The sequence below is a fragment of the Aulostomus chinensis genome, chromosome 12 (assembly GCF_037954235.1).
Source record: "Aulostomus chinensis isolate RoL2024-O1b breed Wild chromosome 12, RoL_Achi_v1.0, whole genome shotgun sequence".
NCBI classification, from domain to species: Eukaryota; Metazoa; Chordata; class Actinopteri; order Syngnathiformes; family Aulostomidae; genus Aulostomus; species Aulostomus chinensis.
Window position 1 is genome coordinate 24,397,259 of NC_141331.1, and position 21,039 is coordinate 24,418,297.

General features: G+C 41.6%; 1 protein-coding gene across 1 annotated transcript in view; it reads left to right on the plus strand.

The window, feature by feature from the left end:
• Nucleotides 1-21,039, plus strand: part of slc49a4 (solute carrier family 49 member 4) — a 66,775-nt gene that overhangs the window by 21,151 nt on the left and 24,585 nt on the right. The window contains exons 5-6 of the mRNA XM_086220864.1: nt 7,481-7,589; nt 15,513-15,580. Coding sequence (XP_086076990.1) covers nt 7,481-7,589; nt 15,513-15,580 — 177 coding nt within the window. The remainder of the gene's footprint in view (nt 1-7,480; nt 7,590-15,512; nt 15,581-21,039) is intronic.

Below are 21,039 nucleotides of genomic sequence, written 5' to 3' on the forward strand. Positions count from 1 at the left end.
AAGGAAGCAGCTCAAGAAAAAGAAAAAAATCAATGATTAAGCTCTACTAATTTATCATTCAAAGTTTGATCAATGGGTAGTTGTAAACCCCCACTCTACAGCTGTATGGGCTCATTGTTGGGTCTTGACTGCACATTTAGACTTTGTTTAAGTCCAAATGCTCATGAACAATACTCGTTTGGAGACGAATGAGTAAAATCCAGTATGAAACTCACTTCACTTGCCCAGTGCAACACATCAGAGTAACTGTTTCACCGACTGAGGAAAGTATGTTTGCTGGTCATAAAGATAGGCAGCACAGGCCGTAGTGAGTCCTCAAGTGGATCGGATGTTGGTGGTAATCCTTTGCATCTTTTTATAATGGCAAATATCCATTTCATTGCCACCATGAACAAATAATGCGGCCCGTGTGGGGACTGCCGTTCACCTCTGTCTCTCAGTGGCCATTCTTTCAAACAAGGTTGGAGCCATGTGGTCATTGCACAACTGCCGTTTTTGTCACATACAAAAGGAGTAATATAATTGATAAAATCTCATTACAACCTGTTTAAAGTTTACGAGGCCATAGCTTCTGTAGCTAACACATGAGGCTTTAAAAAGACTTTTATCAAAATAGTTAGTGTAGCGTAGGGTCAGATGGGATGTTGCAGGAAGGTGTGCAGTAATCATAATGAAAAAAAAAAAAAGATCAAAATGGCCTTCATTATTTCCAAACATAAAATAGTACGCTTACTACCCCTTTTTATGACACTGGTATTGGTATGATGGGCTATGAGGTAAGGGATTGCTGTGCCAGGTGTGTATACACACACACACACAAACCCACACACTCTACCAGTCAAAAGTTTGGACACACCTTTTCATATAATTTTTTTGTTTATTTTCGTGACAATTTACATTGTAGATTCTATGAATGAATACATGTAATTATGTAGAAAAAAAGTGTGAAATAACTCGAAACATCTTTTATATTTTAGATTCTTTAAAATCCCCACCCTTTGCTTTGATCACTGCTCTGCCCACTCTTGGCGTTCTCTCCATGAGCTTCAAGAGGTCGTCACCTGAAATGGTTTTCCAGCAGTCTTGAAGGAGGTCCCAGGGATGCTGAGGACTTGTTGGCCCTTTTGCCTTCACTCTGGTCCCTCTCATCTCAAACCATCTTAACTTGGTTTGGGTTTGGTGACTGGAGGCCAGGTCATCTGGTGCAGCCCTCCATCCCTCTCCTTCTTAGTCAAACAGCCCTCACACAGCCTGGAGGTGTGTTTGGGGTCGTTGTCCTGTTGAAAAATTAATGGTGGTCCAACTAAACGCAAACCGGATGGAATGGCATGTCGCTGCAGGACGCTGTGGTAGCCATGCTGGTTCAGTGTGCCTTCAGTTTTGAATAAATCCCCACCGGTGTCACCAGCAATCCCCCCCCCCCCCCACACACACACACACACACACCATCACACCTTCTCCTACATACTTCACAGTGGGAACCACGCCTGTAGAGACCATCCGTTCACCTTTTCTGCGTCGCACAAAGACACGGCGGGTGAAACCAAAGATCTCAAATGTGGACTCATCAGACCAAAGCCCAGATTTCCACTGGTCTGATGTCCATGCCTTGTGTTTCTTGGACCAAACAAATCTCTTCTGCTTGTTGCTTTTCCTTAGTGGCTGTTTCTTAGCAGCCATTTGACCATGAAGGCCTGATTCCTGCTGTCTCCTCTGAGCAGTTGAAGTAGAGACGTGTCTGCTACCAGAACTCTGAAGCATTTATCTGGGCTCTAGTCTGAGGTGCTGTTTACTTGTGATGTCTGAGGCTGGAGACTCAGATGAACTCATCCTCAGCAGCAGAGGAGACTCCTGGTCTTCCTTTCCTGGGGGGTCCTCATGTGAGCCAGTTTTGTTGGAGCGCTTCATGGTTTTTGTGACTGCACTTGGGGACACATTCAAATTTTGTGCAGTTTTCCAGACTGACTGACCTTCTTCTTATAGTAATGATGGACGGTCGTTTCTCTTCACTTAGCTGATTGGTTCTTGCCATCATATGAATTCTAACAGCTGTCAAATGGAGCTGTCAGCTGTGTACCAACCTGACTTCTGCACAACACAACTGATGGTCTGAGAATTTAAACCATTTCAGGTGATGACATCATGAAGGTCACTGAGAGAAGGCCAAGTGTTTGCAGTGCTGGCAACAAAGCAAAGAGTGGCTACTATATATATGTGTATATATGTATATATATATATTTTTTTCTTCCAAACTTGCTGCCACAGATGTTTAGGGATGCCCTGATTTTCTCTTGAAGTTGTCTCTAATGATCACCCCCCAACAAACCCTGCATGATAGTTTTGTGCAAGGTAACACAAGTTTAGGGTTTGCTATGCTACATAATACTGACCAGACAACCAGCTGCATGAGGAGATGTGGATATCAAAAATGACAGTGACAGAAGAACTCTTGAAGGTAGATCTATCATATTAAGCCACTCAATAGGGGCGCCATTCTTGCTGACAAAATGGTTAAATTTCAGCACTCCATAACGAGCAGGTGGCAGCCAACTAGTCAGTCTGCCTGATAACATCCATTGTTGTAGCCATTAGCCTACCGGGGTCTGAGCACTGGTTAATGATCTTCAGCTTGATGAGTGTTTCCAGCTGCTCACATCTGCTTCCACAGCAGTCGCCTGATTAGAAGTCTGATTGTCTCTGTGCGAGGTGTAAAGTTATCATTTTATTGTAATCGTAGAGTGAGGGAGTGCTAAACAGCCCAAAGCCTGAGCATTGATGAATCCCCTTCTCCCCAGCCATAATCACGTTAGCTTTGAGTGTTACCGTCCTGATGCATTGATCTCCAGCAGGGTCTGCCAAGGACAAATGGCACTTAGCTGATGACACAGCCAGCTTTGAGACTTCTTTGGAAATATATCACCACCAGCAGCACCACCATCTGCTTTCTGGAATTTGGTTATCTAAATAAAAACCCAAAGTGGGAATAAGGTGCTTGTATATTGATTTCCTGCCGTTGTTGCAAGGTTAATGAAATGGGTGCTGGGAGAGAAGCAGAGCGAGTGCTCCATCACGGGGCTTTTATGACTATCCTTACATACTGTAAAGCCAACTAGCTTCATACTGCATAAGACAAGACTGGCCCGCAGCACGGAGACTTGTCTGTGGAGTCAAAGCATTCAAAGAAGAAAGCAATGCGTTGGGTGGAATGCATCGGAGTCGGGAAAGGGAAAGGGCGTGCATATGTTAAGAACAAGCAGGCATTTTACTGTGCAGGTTATGTGTCTAAAGTGTGTCTGTATGTCGAGAATTTGAAGACTTGGTAGGGTGTCGCAAACTGTTCTCCAGATGTCCCCCCATGATACTGCTAAGGATGCTGCCTGCATTCTAATGAACAAAGCAGGGGGACAATAAATGCTGGAAAGAGGAGATCAGGAAAACAAAACAGTCTATGAATCTGCTGCCTGCTCTGCCAGCACCGCCTCATTTGTCAGGCGCCCAATGATTCTAATCACATTGTTAGGGCTGAGGAGGTGTCGCTGATTTAAATCAGCATGCCATCTCATTGGGCGAGGGCGATTAGCGTGGGCGTTCAAAGTGACTCTAATTGGCTTGTATGTGATTAGAAGGGTGCCATATTAACCCGAAGAGGTGAGTTCTGCTGGTGGATACTAGGTAGACATGCGTAACTAGACATGAATTATAGAAGGGTCTTTCTTTTCTGTTCTCACCCTTTTCATGCGCAAGATGATGAGATATTAGCAGACCCTGCAGCACAGTATCTTTTGCCTAAAGCCATTTATCTCAGCTGCCCGATGGGGCTTGGTTTGATCTCTTATTTGGACAGTTTCAGTGCAGTTGGTAACTTGATAAGTTGCCCTCTGCTCATAATACATTGAGAATGAGGTGAGCAAAGTTAGCTGACTAATTACTTAGTCAATTCATGCTGCGTTATTTATAATTCATTCATTTTTAGTCAATTATGTATCAACAGAAAAAAAAATTAAAACTATGTTTCAGTTTCTCAAACGACGTTTTAAAATCATTTGAAACCAAGTAAATAACTTTTTTTAACTGATAAAATAAGTCAAAAGACAACAATTTGTAGAATGATAATAGTTTTCCAGACTTTCACAGACTAAATGATGAATAATTTAATAGAAAAAAATCAATAAATAAAATGGTATCTTTAAAAATGTAGCAAGGTTCCAAACTGTTTTGATATCCTATTGTGCTCTCTACTCCCGTGAATATATTTTGTGGGAGAATGTGAAGAATTTAAATATTTCTGTCAATGGAGGCAGTTAGTGATAGTATATCACTGACACTGTAGTGCAGACACTGCGACTCAACAGCCTCTTCCCTCGGATCTGACACAGGAACTTGGAGATAAATTCCCAGCTGAACTATAAAGTCACCAGGATTGGATCATTAGTCCTTAGTTAATCTAAATCCCCCAAAACACTGGGGCTTTATATCAACAGTGGGACTGAGTGAGTGCACCATTATCTGTACAACCAAAATGATCTGTGTCCGTATCTGTACTCAGAGGGGTGGGGTTTAAATCGGTGGTAGATGTGGCTCAGCAGAGAAATGTGTTATTTGTTGAATTGGATTCAAGAAACTACTCAGGATTGATCAGACGTTGCTACATTATAATTTTTTTGAAAAAACATATTTCTGAGCCCCAGATTAAGCTGTAGATCAATGTTTTTGATCAGAAGACTTAATTTAACTACAGAGCAGTCTGACTGAGTGTCTGCTGACACTGACTTGATGCTGACTGACTTAAAATGTAGAGCATCTGACTGCTGGTTCAGTGTCACTGTCAGACAAATTACGCTCTGTATCACTCACTGTCCTGACTATATAAGAGTTTCAGATAGAATAGATATCAAATAAATTGAGAGGGAGTGTGCCTGTGTAGGACAGAATTAAAACGGGGAGCGTTATTTATTTGCAGGCCAGCTGACCGTTGGGTTTTGTTTATTCGTGTTTAAATGAACTGACAGTGTGACTGCGGGCCTGGCGTTGAATCAGTGCTTACTGGTTTTTAACAAAAGCACCTTGTCTACCTTTCTATCAATCTCCAACCTGACGGTAAAAAAACAGAAGCTGAGCTTCATTCAGCCGTGTGCAAGCACCAGGTACGATGACCTGCAACACGCTACTTGTTTTTTATTTCCAAACAAAAGCAGGTTGATGGAGGAATAAATCCAGCAGTGAGAGAAGTAAATCCCGTACACAGCAAAGTTGGGTCTGCACTCTGCAGTGAGGGAAGATGTCTATCTTGTGTGTGCTGACTGAGGCAGCGAGTGGCGTTTCTCTGCTGTTTGTGGGGAGAGAGGGACTCTGTGTGGGACTAACAGGCCAGCTGCCTATCAGAGACACTTTCCCTCATCAAAAAAATCCAAGCACAGATAATGACACATTTTTACTTGTAGTTACTTGGCCTCGTCATAACCTTGGCCGTTCCGAGTATCTAGCTCATCCCCAGTAAACATATTATACCACTGTTATTCTTCTACAAAGTTTGAAAATTTACCAAAACAGGAGACAAGAAGTGATGCCATATACATCAAACTTCCTATCAAAAATAGACTTCAAGCATTTTTTTGTGCATTTTGATGTTTGTTCAAACAGTCTTGGCCACACTTTCCCATCGAGTCAGCAGGAGCAATCGCAGAAGACCCTGTAGTGACAACAGCCATTAAAGTACTAGTACTTGTACTAGTGATTTGTTACATTTGAGCAGGTATTACTGAAGTCAGAGCGGTCCATTTCCATCGCTTTTAGCACGTACCTCAGCAAAGACAAACTTTAAGCCCCCTGGAGCCAAAGCTGGGGCTGTTCCATACAGCAAGAGGGGGATGAAACCGGATAGCATTTGGATTTTGTATGAAAGAGCAGACTAATGCATTCCCTGAGGTAGAAAAACAAACAAACAAACTTATTGCATCCTCTAGGTGGCACTAGAAAACATATAATTACTATGTATTAATTTGCTCTATATCACATGAAGGAAACACAGGGACATTTTGATTTATTTACATCAGGTTTCCTGAAAGCACAAGGTGGCACTTGGAGCTTGTAGACACTTACACTGTTTAATGAAAACTCATGCCAAGATGCTGAAGGGGCTTTCTGTTTTTGGTGCATGTCACCCTCTCATGTACCGCTTTGCTTTTTTCTAGCATTTCTAGCCCCAATGGTCAGGTAGGGATGTCAAAGACAAAGCAAGATGGAAAAATGTGAAAACGAATCAAAAATCTACAAGTTAAAGAGGAGTAATTCGGATTAAAAAAAAATTGACAAGTCTTCAAAATGCCTAAAAAAAAAATGTTTTTTTTTAAAAGACAGCACCAAAAATTTGTCCCTCTCTTCACTTTGCCTCCCAGAATGTCACAAAAGACTTCTCTGTCAAACACTGGATGCCACCGTGAACACATGAATTAATTTAAAAGTTGGCATACACTTGAAGTCATAAGGTCAGTATGCTAAATGTCTAAGCATCATGAAATAGAACCCTGAGGACTTGTAGAGGTGACTGAATGAGTGTGACAACCACAGAGACAGTGGTGGAACAGTCTCACCCTGGATAGATTCCCACGGGATGGGGTTTCCCACTCAAGACTCAAGTAGAGCAGGTCAGGTTCAGTGCTGCTGAAAATGTTTTTGAGATTAAAATGTACAATTTAAATGAAATTATCATATAACTTCAGACTAATTTGGGACATTTTACTCATGACTCAGTGATTTTCCATGGACTCCCACTTCAAAGTACTGTACTGCTGATTTGAATGATGGAGAACAGGATGTAGTAGATGTCTCACTAAATTAGTCGGAGCTTTTCCTCTTCACCATTTGATTTGAGAAAATGGCTGCATGATGAATAGAAGTGCCAAGTAATAATTGATGTGCTGTTAATTATATATATTTGCCTCTGTTAAAATAGATCCCCCTGTATGAGAAATGAAGATCCTGTTTTTTGCTGCGAGTGTACTGCGGCACAGTTAGTTGAATGGTAATCACCATGTTAGCTTGTGCAGTTATATAATCACCAGAGAAAGCAATTATTCTGAACAGTACCGCACAAATGTTGTGGATATTAAATTTTGTCCTATTTGTGTGCATTTGAACTGAGCAAGTAGACTGATGACAACATTTGTTTGTTAGTTTGTTTCCACAATATTGCTCCCAGTGATCACAATAGGAGTTTTTTTACCATCTCACGCAGCACTAAATTATATTCCCCATAACAGCTGTTAATAAAAAAGGTACACAGGTGTTTGAAGTTGGAGGATAAAATTACCAACCCTTTGTCTTTTTACAGAATCGTTTGTTCATTGTGTTATTGGAGACGCACGATGCATCTGACCTTGAAAGACGCACCTTGTCTTCATTTTTTCAGGGGAATCTTCAATTGTGAAACTTTTTTTTTTTTTTTTATTGTAACCTTGAATGTGTTTTCTGTCCCCTTTAGCAACCTGCGGTTTGTGATGATAGCACTCGCCTATGCAGTCCCCACAGGGGTGATTGCTGGCTGGGCGGGAGTCCTCGACATGGTCCTCACACCAGCCAAAGTCAGCCAGGTAGGCAGTACACACACACACACACACACACACACACACACACACACACACACACACACACACACACACACACACACACACACATACAAACAGAAGTAACAAGAATTGAATCGTGTTTATGTATTTCAGTAAGGAAGCATGTCTGTTAATCAAGGTTACTCAAAACTATGTGCCCTCTTGTTTCCATGTGCCGTTCGTAGTCATAACTGCAGTTCTAATTGGCTTTTGTGAACATGTGCAGACTCGTTCACTTTTCATGCACAACACAGTAGTTTTCCTCTTTGATACACCTCTGAGGATCATTTGCTGCCAAGTATAAATAGGGGCTTGTGTTGTATAGCTGCACGAGAACAAAGCAGCAACATGAGCAGCTTGCCAGTCCATTTGCTAGGTTTGACTTCTTCATTTCAAAAATTTGAAAAGCTCAACTGTGCCAGTAATTTGCTGAAATCACATTCATTTGCACTGGGATGAAGAATGGCTCATAAAAAACTTTTAATCCCATCGTTGCATCTTGAAACACCTCAGATAAGTTCAGTGGTCTTGACTTTGCCCTTAAATACCTGAGAGACATTTAACCACTTTCATAACTCCCTGCAGAGTGTGAGGTGATGTTCTTTAATGCCTCTGTAAGGAAACAATGTATTGTGTGTTAATGCTGAGCTGAAATAGTGGCGACACCGCCTCCCAAACTCCTGTTCCAGTTCCTTTCTAAGTTAAAAAAAACTGTCCCTTACCACATAACCATCCATCCATTTTCTACCGCTTACCCTGTTGAGGGTTGGGGGGGGGGTGGGGGGGTGGAGCCTATCCCAGCAGCAGCTTTCAGGTGAGAGGCGGGGCTCACCCTGTACAGGTCGCCAGGTACCACGTAATCAATATGATATATTTTGTCATATTCCTTGCACTAGGGCTGTTTGATGTGACCAAAATCTCATATCCCACTATAGGTCGTATCCTGATAACGCTACAGATCCTGATTTAGCCCATTTATATGCATGGAGGCAACTTGTTGTCATGTTGTCCATCCATCCTTCCCATTACTGGTTACAGGATATCTCTGGGTCCCTTTGAACTCTCCAGCGGAATTTCTTCTTTCCACTGAGTCAAAGGTCTCTTTTGAATCCTTAACTGTACTTTTGTAGCTGTCATTGCTAGGCTCTGATTGATTGGCGATTGTTGCAGAGGCGGTAAGAGGAGAGTGGTGTTTTGTGTCACGGCGACAAGTCTGCGGCTTTCTTCATAAATCACATCTCAGTATTTTTGCCCTGCTCTAAATCTACCTTAAACTGACACTTTTCATTTTTTTTAATTAACCATATCAACATGGGAGTAGACAAATAGTTGCTCTCTGCAAACGCAGCATGTTTATTAGTGTTGGAGCAATGTACTGTCCAGAAGTACAAACAAAACAAAAGATCCATCCATCCATCCATTTTCTCCCTCTTATCCTGTCAAGGGTAGAGGGGGGTGGAGCCTATTCCAGCAGCTACAGGTGACAGGCTGGGTTCACCCTGGACAGGTCGCCAGTCCATCGCAGGGCAGACACATAGAGACAGACAACCATTCACTCTCACATTCATACCTACAGTCAATTTAGAGTATCAGTCAGCCTCGTCCCCTCTTGATGTCTTTGGACTGTGGGAAGAAGCTGGAGTACCAGAGAGAACCCACGTAGGAACAGGGAGAACATGCAGACTCCACACAGAAAGAACCCGTGCCCAAGCCGGGACTTGAACCTAGAACCTTCTTGCTGTTAGGTGACAGTGCTGACCACTGCACCACCGTGCCGCCCCAAAGCAAAAGATGCACAGGGTAAAAATAAATGAATTATAAACTCAAGCCCAACAAATATAATAGTCATGATTACTAGTACTAACTGAAGTACTTGAACTATGAATCCGTTGACACAAAAGGATGGCCCTTATGCATTGCATCAAACTGTGATGCAGAATAAATTAAATTAAATTAAAACAATGAATAAAGTGCGCATTAAACAGGGGACAGTGCAATACAGAACAGGACTCAAATGATATGGTGGGGATATTGGGGGTGGTGGATGCCTCCAATATATATATGGTCACATGCCTTCATAAGCAGGGTGACACTGGGAGTGTGGTGCAGGCTGGAGGAAAAAGCTACGCATAGTTTGCATTTTACAACTCCCGACACAGCAGTATGTCAAAAGACAAAGGGTGGATCTTTTCAAGGTTATCATCAGACAGGTGCTGCCGGAGAGGAGATCACACTCAGGAGAGCAGAGAATGAGACACTTATTGTTACACCTCTATCTTTATACCTCTGTCAAGAGGCAGCAGAGCACATACCAAATTGTTCTTAGATTTCATTTGTTCTCCAAAGATTTCTCTCTCTTCCACAGTTCCTTTATCCATGCTAGTTAAGAATAAATGTGTGTTGCATTGACTTGAGCTTTGTTAGAGGATCTCCCCTGGGTACAAAACTTGAAGCTAACAGAACAGATGAAACAGCATCTAAACACAGTGAGTGCTAATGTTACGGAAGATTTTTGAAAACGTGCTTTATTCTCCAGGCGTGTTGGTCCTTAAAGTTGGGTTGAATGGATGCAAAATAAATACTCCCTGTTTCTGCACCAGCATATCCAAATGGTGGCTTTAACTCATTCTGCTGTAAGCTCGGGCTGACTATTCTGTCAGATCCAAACAGAAGACAGAAGGCTGATGTTCACAATCCCAAGATTCAGTGCTGTAGACAATTTCCCTCTTTGAGTTCATGCAAGTCCAATGCATCTGAAATGGGACAAGGATTTTTCTTCGGCTCTGTTCCAGTGCTCATGTTTTATTTTTCTCTTATCACTGCAAAATGTTACTGAGTCTGACTGTTTTTTGTGATTTAATATATGCAGCAAGTGCCTCAAGCCAATGTACAGTGCGTTTTGATAACAAGAGCAATTTTGTGGTTTCCATTAATTTCCTCACGCTTTCCAGTGCTCATTTTGAGGCAGATTGGTGATTGCAAGCAGGTGTACAAACAAACGCATTTGTACTCCTTTCCTTTGTTGATAATTGTTGTGCTACGAAGCCAATCTGTGTGTTTACCACTGTCGCTTCGGGAGGTTACAAAGTCCTGATGGAAAGAGCTCCCAAATGTCCAAGTGCACCCTTTCCATCCTGCCAGGCACCCTTCATTTGTGCTCACAGTTCAGATTACGAGCTGATGTAATGCACTTGTCCACTGTCTGTTCTAGTTGCAAGTATCTGCCCCCTCACATATAACTCTTGTTTTACACCAGCTTCATGCAGTCGTTCCTTTTTCTGGTCCTTTACTGGCACTGAGGCATAAAGAGGTGCTTTTATGCCCCAGTGCCGTTGACAGAACAGGCATCATGTTTTCACTCAGCCGTCCGTTTTCTCCATTCTTGTTAATACGATATTTCTAGAACACTTCAAGGGATTTTTTGGGCTCAAATATCCACTGGGACTCAAGGATGAACTGGAGCAATTTTGCAGGGTCAAAAGTCCCATTCACGTCACATGACTACAATGTCACAGGAACACCATGAAGAAAGTGTTAAGCAGCAGTGGTGCAGTGGGCGCCTGATAGCAAGAAGGTCCTGACCTTTCTTTTTTTTTTTTAAATATAGTACAATCTTCCTCTTGGACTAAGGGATTACCTGAAAACATTTTGGTGGTCAAAGGTCAAGGTTACTGTATAGGCCCACATCACCAAGGTGCAATATAGTATTCCTGGTTTCTACCCTGATTTTCGTCTGCATTATTCTTTCTTCTGGCTTCTTCACCAAACACATAATGTTTCTGTCAAATGTTTTCACAGTTAGTCATGCAGTCTGATTGAGAGGTGACCACGGCTGCTGTGAGATCAGAACAGTCAAGACTGAGTGGGAAGTTTAGAGTGGAAACAAACAGCAGTGGGTCCTCAAAGCAGTTTTGCAGCAGAAAAACATCCTGGTTTATATTAAGATGTGAAAGGAAATAGTGCCTACATCTGAAAAACCTGATCACGCACCAAGCCAGCTTTCCAGTAAGCAGCTGTCACACTGAGATTTCAGAAGTTTACTGGAAATGCACCTGGGGTGTTTAACCCACACAGCTTGATCCTGTAAATGACCGCTTGAGGGGGCAGAGACATGCAGGGATTAGGTGGCTAGAAAATGGTGCTGTAGGGATTTGGTGATCTGACGTAAGCTGAGTAAGGAAAGGTCGAAGGGTTTGGGTGATACTGAGTTTTCTGAGCGTACACAGGCATGGATTTCCAAGTAGTGTCCACGTTTTTGTCTTTATAAAATCATGTATAATGGTTTCAATTTTAGAAATCTCCTTAAAATTCCCCAAACACAAACTTTGGTGAAACATTAATGTGGCATCTCAAACTTCACTGATAGAATTGCAAGGAAATCTTGGAAGCCTGGAGTTGTGGTAAAATATGGCATTGAAAATATGCTAATGAAACTCGGTCGATCCTACCATAGGAATCATTTAGGAATTTGAGGGCTACAATTCAGTGACAAAACAACTGTCATTCCATCGAAGTGTTTAATTTAGGAGTACTTGCTCCTTTTAAAAATTCATTATTTGTACTTGTCCATAAAGAAAGCGATACATTCACCTCATATCGCATATAAAACAGTGTTTAATGATACTCAAAGCACTTCCATAGCAATTATTAACAACTAATAATTGCTAATGAGGTGTTTTGAGTATCATTAAACACTCAGTTATGAATAAGTGTCTGATTGTGAACCGTGAAGAATATAGTTTTTTTCTTTTTAATGGAAGTGGAAGCATGAACAAGAGAACAAAAGGATTCCCACGTCATTCACATCACTATTCCCAGTAGTTTCCTGTGACTCAGTGAAATATGGCTGTGTACGTGCCGTGGTTCTTTGCATACACACAAACTCATGCACTGGTTGGTGTGGTTTAGGCTGCACCAGCCATTCCTTCACCATGCTGAAAAACTAACTATTCAACTAATAGCACTGACTGCTTTTTTTTTTTTGTAATTCTTCTTAACTGTTGAGTGACATGAACATCACTATTTTTGCCACCTTATTTGTGAGTAGCCATGACTAAGTAACTGTGCCAATCTATCTTTGTTACCAAAAATAGCGATTAGTATTCATAATTCCCGGAGAGTGAACAGGCTGATGTGCTGTGCTCTGCTTTTTGTTTGATTTTTGTGTGTGTGTGTGTGTGTGTGTGTGCGTGTGTGTGTGTGTGTGTGTGTGTGTGTGTGTGTGTGTGTGTGTGTGTGTTTTAATTCTATCACATAATAAAGTCCTGGAACATGTTCTTCCTTCGGATCAAACACCTCCCGGTTATTAAAGATTTCATTCGTGAGTTGGGTTAATTTGGGATCTCATGAAGTGAATTGGTCCAGAAGTACCATGTCTAAGCTAAGTATGAGCTCTTTGATTATTGACTTGAATGGATCATAACAAGAGTTTGAGAGAGACAGATCGAGGAAACAAATACCGAGCCTGGAGTCTTGGCTTTCTCTGTCCTTACACAAGTGATCTCCAGCTAATTGACACAATCACACTATAGCAGACACGATTAAGCTTCAAATTTGGCACTTTTAAGAGTTCCAGGGCACTAAGAATACTGCAGTTAATTAACTCACCACCCACACATGAAACATTGTTTTTTGCATCTCCGAATTGAAACAGCTTTGTAAGCAGTTTGTGTTTCGCTTCCTAAATTGGTTTGCGCACTGATGTGACATTATACACTTTAGAAAAACACTGTTGCTTTGCCTGCGTAGATAATCAGCAACAGTTATGGGTGGCAGGAGGTTTCCACTATTTAAAATATTTAAGAATCGAATGATTTGATGTCCCTATGACAACCATGGCACAGAGTCCGTCATTTAGCGGTTACAGTTCACCTCTGCGTTCTGCCTCAGGCCATGCAAATGAGAAGCAGAATCCTTTCCAGCAAGCTTTTAGCATCTTACAGAAGTTCCGGCCCACACAGAACACTCTCAGGAGTATGGTTTAGATTCTGGAATGCAAATATACTCTTCCCAGATTGACACTGTCAGAGAGTTAGTAATGCAACTCCGTGTTTATTAGAGGAGGTGGTGTTTGCTGTATCATTAAACTGCATACCATTGAGAAATGTTTCAGTCTTGACCATTTACATACAGGAGAGGGAAAGAAAGTTAGAAGCACTTTAATATGTGATGGAGTCAAGTCTAGGCACTGGCCAGACGTGAGATTTCAAATCATTTTATGACCTTAAAAATACCACGTTTTTACTGTATCATGGTATTGTACACTTCCAAAATGTGTGTTGTCTTGACTGAATTAAACATAAAGTAAAACCATTTATTCATTCTAACTGATTTAAACACATCCTAATAAGAACAACAACAGAAATATCAAATAAAAGTTTACCTTTGGTAAAATGGGATGGACATTAAATTGTTTCAGTATCTGTCTACTTACACAAGGTGTTATTAAAAATGCACATGCACCATCTCACTAACTCAGCACACAGTTTGTGTACTTCTCTGTCAGCAGGTTGAGGAGTCTTCATGTCACATATCTCCTGCACATTACGTTTCACTAAACTACCCGCTGCCTCTGAAATGTAACCATACTATCTGCCTTAGCAGCGAGCTTATTTCACGAAAGTCAACTAGCTGATGCAGCTAGGCGGCTAACACAGCTAAGCAATGACAAGCTAGCAAGCTAGGCATGGCCCTATACCCATAGAACCCTCCTGGAACCTGCTATTGGGCCAATGTAGGCTCAAGTTCATTTCAAGTAAATGTTCTTGGGAATTTGGCAGCTTTACTGATGAGTGGTGCAGCTGTTGTTGTTGTTGTTGTTGTTGTTGTTGTTTCCACTTCAAACCAAAGCTGCCTGTGTTTTTAATAGCCAAAATGTTCTTGTTCTGCCAACGTGGTCTTGTTTCACATGGGGTAAAGTTTTGGGGGTTTGCCTCATTCACCTCTACCCACTAGGATCTCAGTCAGGAACATCAAGTGGAATATAACCCTTCTGGCTTCGTCAACAAAAAAAGAAGTATAGTAGAACTATTGTAGTGGATTACATTGTACAGGTGCACCTAATGAAGTGGCCTGTGTGTGTAAGTAATGCGGTAAAATGTAATGACGTTTTGGCATTCATCACTTACTAACCCGAATACATCATACATTTAATAATCTTGATAGTCCACTTTTCTTCGTTATAGACTTTCTTGACAGGTCACTCCAGAGAGTGATTAAGCAAAAAGCATCACACCCTGATTTAGATTCTGCTCCCTTTCTGTCTCATCTTCCATCTGGTTGGATTTGGTTGAATGTAAGTTATTGCCTGAGGAAGATTGATGGGAACCAAACACCTTCATTGGTGCTCTGAGACATTTTTGCCTGGGTGCCACACACTGATTGGTTTTGTGTGTGAATATGTGTGTGCGTGTGTTTGTGACTCAGCCACAATCCCCCAGCTAGAACGCATTTTCTTCTAAAGTAAATGCAGCGTGGCCTGCCTGTACATAAAAAAAGACAGGAGTCTTCCACACACACGTGCGCATGCACGCACGCACGCACGCACGCACGCACGCACGCACGCTTACTATTTTTTGTTACCATGAATAGCAACGCTGCTGTGCAGTTTACAGAGCACCATGATTGACAGGCTTGAGACACTAAGGGTCTGGTTACTGCCTCACTCTGTACTTACAGTCATGGGTTGCATATTGAGCACTCAATACCTCTTCTCTTCTCTTCTCTTCTCTTCTCTTCTCTTCTCTTCTCTTCTCTTCTCTTCTCTTCTCTTCTCTTCTCTTCTCTTCTCTTCTCTTCTCTTCTCTTCTCTTCTCTTCTCTTCTCTTCTCTTCTCTTCTCCTCTCCTCTCCTCTCCTCTCCTCTCCTCTCCTCTCCTCTCCTCTTCTCTTCTCTTCTCTTCTCACACAGGTGGATGCAGGTTGGATTGGTTTCTGGTCGACTGTGGGCGGATGTGTATTTGGAGTGGCGATGGCCAGGTAAGCCATACGTTATTCTGCTGTAACTAATGAATGTGATGTGAATTAAATGATAAGAGCATTAAGTGAACATGGCTTTACAACCACCCTGGCCTGGTACTTGACGTCTGAACAGCTGCTCACATCTCTAATTTTCTCTGCATTTAAGTGAAATGAAAATGGCGATCTCGTCTGAATGTCTAGCTAATACCTCCCAGCTCACTGAAAACTCGATGGACCAAGTGAGGCTTAAAATGAGAGAATAGCATCTTCTGTATCCCAGTGAGGCATCAAATTAGAGAGCAGGTATCTACTGTACCCTCTAGTTGGCATTTGTAGACACTCTCTGCTGCTAAATCACATAATCCTCAAAGCACAAGATGGCCTGAACACTAGATAAGTTGCATTGATAATAATCACGGTCAGCTCTCTCTTATTTCTTGACCTGGCTCGTTTTACATCTTCAAATGTGAGAAAAGCTACATTTTCAGCCAATTAATCTTTAATTGGGGTTTTTCCTGCGCAGAAACACTGTGTTATATTGGCCTTTAAAAGTCCACAATGTGTCTACCTCTACTAGTGGCCTGAGGTAAATTAGATGGACTGATTTAATATATTTGAATCTCTACATTAGTCCCCTAGTTCAAAGACAAATAGGATATTGTATTTTAGGCTGTTGCTTGTCTTAAAGTGTTTACAGTTTTGACAGGTCTTACCATCCAGCTCTGTACTAAGGTGAAAATAAAGTTTATAAAGTTGGATTAAACTACACCTCTGATGGTTTTTTTTTTTTAAACTGGGGCCCCATTTTCAAATGTTTTGCGGTCTAAATGATTAAAATGGCTAACTGCGACTGTTGCTCCTTCCAGGCAAGTACTTGATTCTTGCCTTTTGCGTATTGAAGGACTGCTGTTATCCTGCCAAGCTATCATGTGCACGGAGGCGAGGCCAACACAAAACCTTAAGCTAATAACACAACCTGCACAACACAGCTATTTTCTGTCTTTCATTTCTAGTTTCCCGGCTAATCGGCTTCACTTTAATCAGCAGGGTGAAGGGAAGGTGGATTCAGTTTTAGCATTTGTTCAATGACAAATAGCCTGTATGAGATCCTTTATAAATGTTACTGCCCATCAACGCTGGCTGGAAACACACTACATTGCTACCTTCACAACTACAACTTTACACTTCTCACATAGAGTCACTCACCAGCTTTTTCTTGATCCTACACCCGCTAACTTTAGGGTTACAAACACCGCTGGGAAGACACTCAAATTGGTGAAACTGAAGCATGATGTACCTTTGAGAAAGAAAAAAAAATGAAGGAATTTGTTAACTTTCCATTAAGGTACAGCATGGCTCCAGTGGTAGAGTGGAATTTGGCGCTCACTGGTTTGATCCTTACACTCCCCAGGGACAGTGTCTATGCTGTCTATTTACCATTTCTATGATTCTGTGACTCCTGCCATACCTTTTTTTTTCCATCATGGTCATCATAAATTGTATATGTTTAAAAAGTTGACGTGTAATGCCATAGGTTTGTGGACTGACTTTTTTGTTTATGTAACCAGCATTGACTGTATTTGGGACGAGCTGTATTGTAGGCTTGCGATTGAGACCACAACCTAAGAGGAATGTTAACTGAGTTTAAAAAAATCAAGTCCAGAGTCGAGTCCTTTTGCAGCCAGTGGATGTGCCGCCTGCTGGCCACAAGGCAGTCCGATTCTTTTGTAGTGTGTTGTGGATGTGAAATGGTTTCATATTGCATACATATGTGAAGTTTAATTCAAGTCCTTGTATTTCATTCGGATAAACTTGAGTGTGCCTCCTCAACTTGACAAACAAAATCTGATTTGTCTTCAAAGTGGAATATCTCTGGACACCTTAAACGAGGTAAGCTGTATTATATCGTTAACTACTAAATCTCCCATATAGATGATTTTAGAGCTGACTTGAGGTAAAGGAAGGTCTCACTAGATCCCTCTATCTCATATACTCTTGTTTAATATATGATCTGAAGGTAGAGACACTGTGATGGGGTGAGGGGAACAGATGCTAATGCAACTGCCACTTCACCTCCATTGATGGATAGGGAGCCACCATGTGAAGACAAAGTGTGGAGTTTGCAAAAGCAAGGGATTCATTCCTGCTCTGAAAGATATATGTTTATTGCCGGCAGAGGCCCAATCAGCACTTCCAGGCTGGCCCGCTGTTTTCATAAAGTTGTAATCAGGGAAATGAGCTCATAACTTTCACTGTTAATCGATGAAGTTGTTTGCAGCGTGAGATGAAAGTGTATGTAAACAGAGCTATTGAATTATTGGTCTTGATTACATAGACTCTTGAGTCACTGGAGGAATTGATTAGTCTGTCTTTGTTGCAGTAGTTGACAGTTAAATTACTTGCTAAATGTGGTTTGGAGGGTTTGTAGTTATTTGGGGGGTGGGGTATAAGCGGTCCCTTGCTCAATCTTGAGCAGTAGCCAAGTATTCATAGACTATCTTATTTATGGCATGCCTTCATTACTTTGTTAGATGTCTAAGGTTTTCTCTCAGTTAGCAAACTGTCTGACTCACATACTCATTTGGATTCCGCTGGGGGGGGGGGGGGGGGTATCCCTTATGTCTACAGGAAGAAGGTGTGTAAGAGATATTAAAGATTTAGTAAAAAATCAATAATCCAAATGCCACAGGAAGTGAACATTCCAGATCATACATTTCTTTAATGAAGCACCTTATCTTGTTGAACAATTGACTAAAACATAAAGCAAATCCATCAAAGCATATAAGAGATATTTGTAATGGTGTATAAATCAATAATCCAATATGGCTGTCACAGGGAGATGGCAACAGCGGCTGAGAAACAAGCTTCGGCTGATATAATAATGTAGTAATGACTACTGAGTACACATGGGTCGAAACTTCAGCATGCTAACTAGCACTCTGGCTTATGTGATCCCTTGGTAAGATGGGGTTTGTTTTTTTTTTCTTTGAAGTTCAATAATACCTCAAAACAAAAGTCATATTTTTTCCCTTTCAAGCTTTGTGGTTTGTGGATCTGCGCCTGGAACAGACACAGTTCGAGGCAGACATACAGTAGGAGCTGTGTTCAGTCACTGGGGTAATGGTTCTTTCTTCACCTCTCCTCTTGATTGTGATGCTCAACAGGAGATGAACCTCGAAGCAGGCTGGGGTGGCTTGTTTAGAAAATCTTTTTAGATACTTAAAAACTTTCCCTGTGTCGATTCCCTGTTGCTGCTTTCCCTCTCCCTCTTCATCCACTCACTTCAGTATGGCATGATTAGTTACGTTCACAGGAACTCTTGTGGTAATGAACTGAGCAGAGGGCAGGCTTTGATGCCCCCTTGTTTCAGCCACTGGCAGCCCTTAAGATCTTAATGTGGAGATGTGGTTTATTTCCTGTCCTAAGTTGTCCCCTGCCCTCAAGGCAGCACAGCGCCACACCAGAGTTGAGCTCAGAGGGTAGAAGGGGGCCTATTTCATTTGCTTTCTTGTGCCTTGCAGTTTCACATTTTTGATGGTTTATAGAAAGCTCAAATTTTTGATGAGGCATCAGCACTTGTCGTTGCCAAAAAATTGTTTGCAAACTTTTCATTGCCTGTATCTTGCAGGTAGATATTTGAATAGTATGATGCTTCATGCTGCAGGTGCAATTAGTCATGGTGTGGTCCCATCATGGAGCCATTTCACACACAATCTGCCAGTTGTTAAATTGTGTGGCTCAGTCACAAGCTGATTTGGATGACAGTGGCATGCTGCACACTGTTTTTCACAAATCTACAGTAGAAGGCTGAACAGGCGAACTAACAAGCATCCCTCGTTATCTTCCTCTTACAAACCCTGGAAAATAGGAGGGGGGGTGTATGAGGAGGTGGCTGGAAACACTACCAAGTTATTTTCCATCACAAAGGTCACAGCCAGACAATACTTCAGGTTAATGAGATGAGAAAGAGCAAACACGAGTGAGTGTCACCCACTTCCTGATTAGTTTTGCCTGTAAACAGGGACGATCTGTGACTGTGTACTCGTCATCATTTTATACCATCTACATGGATTTGGTTATTTCCTGCCGGTCCCAGCCTAAATGATGGTGCCGTGCTGATGTTCATGTTTCATCATTTCATCATTCATCAGGCACCAGAAAAATTCAAGCTGGTTCTACATGTAACTGTCTTTGTACCCAACACATCGTATTTGAGGAGTATAGAAGATGGAATTCCAGCTGTGTCGATGAAGCCTCATGTTCACATCTGCTCACGTGCGGTTTCTCATCACTATTTGGATAAGTCAGCAAGATGGTAACTTAGAAGGTTTTTTGGGTTGGCTAAGCCTGTTTTGAACCCCCCAAAAACCTCACAGTCTGGTTTCAAACAATACAGGTGATGTGGCTGTAATTTGTGATTATCGATCTACAAAGACACTCTCAGATGTTTCGTCCTAGCACCGCTGGCAGGGCTGTGCCTGAGACTTCCTAGCAGATTTTAACTTAACTTGTGTATGTTACCTCGTTCAATCTGATGAAAGATGTCACTGAATACTTATGACTAGAGAAGATAAATCCTCCCTAAAAGACGACACTAAAAATACAACTTGTGTCCCCGGTCCTGGTATGCAAGGTAAGAAAAGGTATATATCACAGAACAGAGTTCACCCCTTTTTAAAAGAATGTTCCCTGACTTGTTTAACTTCTAATCAGGGATTAAGAAACTGCTCATGATTATTAGTAACAAGGCAGACTATGATGTCCCATCTTCATATGTATGAGACCAAACATGTTTTTTTAAGAGAATACATGAATAGTGTGTGTGTCATGCTATTCAGAGTGCAGGCTAAGAGTAGCGCTTAGCTCACCAAAGTGTGCACTGCTACAAAACACTATGCAGACTTTAAGAATAGTTTTCTTTTGTTTTTTGTTTTTTTTAATCATATGATTTCTTTGTTTCTGATGCACAAAAACGAGAATAGATAACAAAAACCAACTGAAATCAGCTTTTGAACAAATTGCTGTTTTGTGCTTCCCTAATATTTACAGTAAGATACGATTTCTTATCAGTAGATTTCAATATGGAACTCTGCTCACTCATGTCAATGTAACTGTGTTGCTCCTGATTTATCTTGCCAATCAGTGACCAGGCTCTTTATCAGTGGACTCAGGGATCATCCGATGTAGAGTATAGTCGATAAGCTACTTATGGTTATGCTGCCTGGAGAGTTAGATTGGTATTGATACATGGGAGTAGGCTGTGATCCTCTCAGCAAAGAAATTAGGGTTTGGCTGTGTGTTGGCAAAGGATTTGCTCCCCCTCTGGCACTGATGTCGGTTGAAAGGATGCAGATGAGAGCCAGTCAGTAGCAGATGGGTGATGCAGATTTTAGGGTTGTAGCTGGGGGAAGAGGCACCAGGCATCTCTGTGTGGTGGCAAGATCAGACTTCCTTTTCTAGTGAAAGCAGCTCATTGT